Raw genomic sequence first — 6,627 nt, forward strand, 5'->3', positions numbered from 1 at the left:
CTGATAAACTCTCCTAAAATTGTGTAAAATTCTATGTACCTGTCAACACCTAATTACTTTTGCCCACTCTCTCTCTCTATACTGTAGGGAATATTTTATCAACTAGGGTTAACAAGCCGTACAATATAGCGTATAGATAAACTTGTTTTAAGCTGCTGTTTAAGCTAGCGTACAGTATAAATTTACAACTTGTGGTTGAACGCCGTTTTGCAACAGGCAGCTACGAATTATTCTGACAATGATATAAAACTTTTTCTTTTCCAGAGCTATGTGATTCTATCAAACCGGGATGGAAAACAAGAACCATGGCAATGTAATCAAATCAACAAACGAGTCCTCGGTCAATACATCGTATATTTATGCGGAAATGAAGGAACAAAGGATGACAGTAATAATGCGGGACTTCGAAGACTGCTTCAAAAGGCTATATCAGTTACTGCAGACGAGCAGACGAGTACATTACAAAATGCTGAATTCAAGTTTTATGACGACGCATGCCAAAGATACATAATTCGGTCAGGGGACGGAGAAAACAAATTCACATTTACTTTTAACGAGAAACTAGAACCAGATTTCACAGTACAAAGAAAGTCAATGTTGTTGAAATATTGGGACTTGTTAAATAGCACCTGGCCAGTTTCAGCAGGCTATGAAATTTGCGGTTATATGTTTAATCCCGGATAAGATCCGAAACTTCAATGTCAGACACTGACAAAACTATTTCTGATTTATTAAACACACGTTTTTTCCTGGCATTCAATAAAATATATATTTCTTCTTTCTTGCTTATCATAAGAAGTGTAATCTTACTTCATTCTGAGTTGTTTGCATAAAACTGTTTGTAAAATTATTAAAACCATTTTAAAACTGATACATTTGATGAACCTTAAATACTAATAATGATTATTTTCTTTGACAAGTTTGTATATCATTAATCAATATTTCATTCACTTTAAGTCTTATAGGCTCTTGAAATGTAAATTGTGAGAAGTCCTAATACATATACCTCTTTTTTTGACGTCGTCACAGACTGGAAACTAGCTAGACCAACATTAAACAAGCCGGAAACTCTCCTGCTTTAAATATAGGCAAAATATTCAGAACGTTTTTGATCTCTATTTCAGTTTTATAGGATAAAATCAGAATGATATCAGATGGATTGTCTACTGTATACTTATGGTGTAACGTACCCTTTGCTTTCTGATAATGGTTTGGAAATAAAAAACTGCAAAACATGTGTACTGCCAAACTTGAAATAGTAAAATTGGAAAGGTACAGATCGCCAAACACAACATAAATGATTTTTTTGTGCTGCAGACTCGGTTTGATTGAGCCTGTTCATGCGCGGCAGTGAATATGAAAGCTACCGTCCACTTCTCCACGTCCTCTAGCCCCTGGATCAACAGAATGCAACATTTACACATGTTACAAATATTAAAATAAAATTTAAACAATGGATAAAACCTTCCTTTAATGCAATATCTGTCCATTGTCTTCCTAAGCATCAAGAAAATACTACAGGTGACGGAGTCAGCCCTTAGTAGAGTGGATTTTCCAAAATAATCCTGTTATACTTGATAGACTAGTTTAAAATGAATATATGAATACATTTTAAAACCATTTTAAAAGGACCGAATCATTTAAATGAAAAAAAATCAATATTAAAGGTAAGGTCTTGTTTATCATAGTGTCACCCATATTGAAAAGGCTATCTAATTTGGTCAATGAGACACCTTAATTGTACGTACCAATTACCTCCCAACTCTTACCAGTCGGTAACCATTCATTTAACTAGCTCGCGGCTCACGAACCGGCCTTTTCGGAACGAGTGACCCCATGACAAACATTTCCTGGATGAACGCTCCCCATGGGGCTCGAACCTCCGACCTCCCGATCCTGAGGTACACGCCTTAATAACTGAGCCACGATGACTGGTAGCTTTGATGCACCCCAACCCTGGTTGCTATATCCTTGAATATCCTTATATTTGATGACAATAAATGCAGGAATCATTCTTGAAATATTTTAAGCGTGGTTTTGGTATATATGTCTAAAACTAACAACACCCGTGTAATTATAACGGCCACACGTTGAACCGCATATTTCTCAATCAAAAAGTTTCAAGTATTAACCGCCCCTGATTTCTTAAAAGACGTTTCAGCTCAATGACATCATAAAACATTTCGTTTTATTGCAGTATACAAAATGTTGTTTGTAATTGATTTCGAAGGATGCTAGGTTGCCACGCACATAAATACAGTTTATACAGAATATTTTTATTTAAATAAAACAAAATCACCAAAATGTTATTATATGAATATCATATGGCAGAGTGTGTGACATTGATTTTGTCCACCCGAGGGCAGAATGTCATCCGAGGCGAAAGCCGAGTGGTGACATTCTGTTTCGAGAGTTGACAATATCAATGTAGCATACGCTGCCGTTTGATATCTATTTCATTATACTGAACAGAGTTAGGTACATGAAAAAGTTAAAATGTTCTAATTCTTTTGTTTTTCTTTCTGACAGTTACTGTCATCTGAATCGCCTGTGTACACAAAAATAGTGACGTCACTACTATTTGTGTCGAAGGGAGGCAATCATTTCATGATTTGGCTAAAACATTGAAGCAGTTTGCCCTTATATGACATTCAAAATGTCAGCTCAATCACATGACCTGACAGTCACTTTCGCTTGGTCACGTGTCAAAAAAAAAAGTTAAAAATATGTTTGATAGTCAAAATATTTCATTTTTATCATTGCGGACTAAAATGAGGTGTAATAATATATTTTAGTATGCACACCTGTGAATAGAGATCTTAAGAACAAGTACTTAACGGTTTCGGCGGGGAGATATACTGTGCTGGGGAATCCATATATGAATATACCATGTCATGTGTGCGGTTTAAAAATAATTTGACCCAGAATGTTTCTCAGGTGTTGCTCAGGGAAATAGTTTGTCGCCGACACTATTTGCTCTTATTTATCAACGACCTTATGACAAGGTACATACATGTACGGGTGCTCTAACCAACTGAACCACTGAATGTCCCCACTGAGAAATGAGAAATTATGAAAGTTTTTAAATTTCCGAGCAAGCTAGATCTTTTTGTAATACGGAATCACCAATAAGAAATTCCAAATTCATTATTCTGATATCATACTAAGGACACCCTAATGGGTGAAAGGGTAACCTGCTTTAACATATTTTTCCACATTTCTGGGAATAAACATGATGTGTAGCATACCAAAATGAAAGTGAAAGATTGAACTATACCATAGCTGTATTTTAATGACATTTTATGCATCATGATTCTTTTAAAATAACACAATATATATATATATATATATATATATATATATATATATATATATATATATATATATATATATATATATATATATATATATCATTAAACAGATTCAGACATCAGTACTTCTAGCCAAAATCTTGTGTGCAGTGAGGAAGGCCAATAAACTACCAAAAAGAAGCACACATTTTCCTTAATATGCAAGATAAAGAGTTACAGACAAATCAATTATTTTTGGTTATCTGCTTCGTTCCCCTCAGTGAATTAAAAGTGATATGATTTTAGAATAGGTTCATTTAATTTTTAAAATAATGTAATACACTTTTACAGAACACCCGTCGAACGAAACAAATTTTTTGCAATATCCTTCGTTAAATAAAGGAACTAAACACTTCACCAAACTGTAAAATGAAGAAATATAAAATGAGAAATAAATCTTTAGGTTCCATATTAAAGCAAGAACGGGCTTCCCTTATTTGTCTGCCAACGAATCAGACTACTTCTACTTTTTCCATTCCGTGTATTGATAGGGTAACAATTTGAAAATTATTCATACTTATTCAAATACTAGTAATAAGCCCTCTCTACCAAGATAGTCAGTCAAAATTTAACTGGTGAATATTACTCATATAATTTCGATTACACCAAAGCAATATAACTACCACGCTACGATGACCACATTATAGTTGTTGAGATTCAGGAAATCAAATGCTAAGCTGATGGTTCAGAAATACTGTAACTAAACTTGACTGACAATTCTTTTCAAAAAGGTGTTGTTGTAAACAAATGTAAAGTATTTCCTGTTAATTCATCAAATAAATCAAATATATTTTAACTTTTAAATTTATTTTTTTTCTTTTTGCATCAAAAGAAAATATCCGAAAAAAAATGTCAATTGATCCCTTAGAGTATCCTTAACTTCTGTGAATAGATTGTTTATTTGTATAGAGAAAAAATAATTCCATTCATTGCAGTAAATAAAAAAATACCTTTGGTCAGGTATTTTAGAAGTACTACCTATTTGAAAATCTGAGGTCTGTTTATGTACTGACAAATATATACCTTGCTGCATAGATCTGAACAACTTACACATCTTTTCTAGGTCATTAATATGATAGGAACAAAAAAACAAATTTACATGTTTGGAGTTGCATTTTCTTAGTTTGTCTGGTGAGCACTGCTAATCTCAAAATATCTCGTCACATTAATTTTAATGAAAAAATACGATCGCAAAAAAAAAGCATAAACGCATTTAATAAACATATGTATCTGATTAGCCAAATATTCTATGGGAAAATGGTTATATTGCGTACCCTTGGTGACCATGGCTGATGAATGTTAACAGAATGATAAACAGTATTTATTACGGTCCTAATCATTCCAGTCTTATCCGAATTTGTGCATCTCGTCATTTTTACGCTTTATTAGCTTATTGCACCTTACAGAATAAATACGCTTTCTTCATGATATACCAGATGTAGGACGGAAAGGAAGACAAAAGTGTTCTCATTTTACCGCTAACTGTCTCTCTCAGGCCATTTGATAAATATTCATAACAACTTCTTGTACATTCTATGGGTGTAATGGCTGGAAATTTTGAGTCTACATTAATCCATCTTTTAAAACCCCATTGGTCAGTAAAACTTACAGATCAGACTAGAAAGTACGAATTAAACAAATCTCAAATATCTTTGTCTTGCTTGTTTTTGAAAAGTTTATTTTAGTTGCTGTGCAAATTCTTTGGCGGTCGGATCGACCTGTAGCAGATGCACGGATGAGTTACCGACTGCAATGGCGGATGAGCTGAGATCTTGAGTGCCAGCAGTTCTGGCCGACTTGTCCTACAAATCAAGCATCGCATGATATTTTTAACGGAAACGCGCCTTGACCTACCTTTTCAACGCTTTGGAACCATTCTTATAGCTTAGTGCATTTAGATTTTTTTTGATTTTTTGAAAGATATTCACCTTTTGATGTAAACATCATATTCGAAAGTACGTAATGATGGCGTCCGATGTTTGGATTTAAGTTAGCAATATAGCAGGAACGGCAGTATTACTCTTGTTACTGTTATAACTTTACAATAGAAACAGAAGTAATACTGCTGTTTCTGCGGTAACTTCCAGCAATAGTAGCAGTAATACTGAAGTCACTGCTATAGCTTTCCAGCAGTAGTAGCAGTATTACTGCTGTTACTGCTATGATAGTAATAGGCGTAACAGTAGTAATACTGCTACTACTGCTGGAAAGGCATAGCAGTTTTAGCAGTAAATGCTTCTTGCTGCTATTACTGTATGCAGTTTTAGCAGTAACAGCAGTATTACTGCTGTTCTATGTTGGAAGTCATATCATTTACAACAGTAGTTGGAAGTTGAACGACATACAATATGAAATAAATTTTATGAATTAATGTTGATTTTTTGTCAAATCTGTTTTAAATACAATTTTACTCTTCTTTTATGTGTCAGGATATGGTATCGATACCCTTTTACTGTTGTAATCTTTAACGTTTAAGTGAGTTTGAAGATGCATTGCACGATTGCGACATATTGTTTTTATGTTTGCCCAACAGCGAGTACATATTACATTGCCGACTGATCTACAGGATACCGACGGCAAATGTCAAAAGATTGCCTCAATACGAAATTTGAACATTTCTGTGCCTAGATACTGCTGCATTCTGAACCAAACAAAAGACTTGAGCCAGGAATTTGTCATGGAGTTTCTTGAAATACAAGATAAAGGAAATTTAGCAAGCTATGCATTATGCGCCGAGGAAAAATGGTAAAATAGTTAAACATCGTAACAATTAGAATTTCCTGATAAATCTATACTTTAAGGTCTAAAGGAGGAATATAGGATGAATTAAACCATTTGAATATATTTCTGGTAAGAACGTACAAGTAAATGTCAGGCGCGTAGCTGCTTTAACGCAGATATACAGCTGCGTAGTGAAAATCTGGCAAGCATACACAATTAAACTGGCTAATTTATTGACCAAGAAGTTTGTATCATGCAACAGAAATAACTTGCTTTCTTTATGTTTGTTTGAAGTACAGTAAGCTTTAGTAATAGTAAATTGGTTTATATAATTAGTTGATTTAAAGGTGGATAATCAGATTTTGGTCATGTAACGGATTTGTTCGAAACTTTAGCATCTGATCATTTACACTCATTTATGTTCACTTAACACTTAATACAAATTAGATTTTCACTGGAGGTATTTTTAAAATTTCATTTTCCTATCCTGGTTGCCCAACCAAGATAGAGTTATTTTATCATAAGTATAAATTTGATAAACATACTTTGCCTAAGG

The 6,627-nt window shown here is 33.8% G+C and overlaps 1 protein-coding gene across 2 annotated transcripts in view; it reads left to right on the forward strand.

Moving 5' to 3' along the window:
* The window catches only part of LOC128552913 (uncharacterized), a 33,077-nt gene extending 31,840 nt beyond the window's left edge, over positions 1–1,237 (forward strand). For both annotated transcript variants that reach the window (XM_053533988.1, XM_053533989.1), the window contains exon 2: positions 265–1,237. In XM_053533988.1, the coding sequence (XP_053389963.1) occupies positions 265–684 (420 nt within the window). In that variant the 3' untranslated portion in view covers positions 685–1,237. The remainder of the gene's footprint in view (positions 1–264) is intronic.
* The last annotated feature ends 5,390 nt before the right edge of the window (positions 1,238–6,627 follow it).

Source organism: Mercenaria mercenaria, unplaced genomic scaffold (assembly GCF_021730395.1).
Source record: "Mercenaria mercenaria strain notata unplaced genomic scaffold, MADL_Memer_1 contig_3286, whole genome shotgun sequence".
NCBI lineage: Eukaryota > Metazoa > Mollusca > Bivalvia > Venerida > Veneridae > Mercenaria > Mercenaria mercenaria.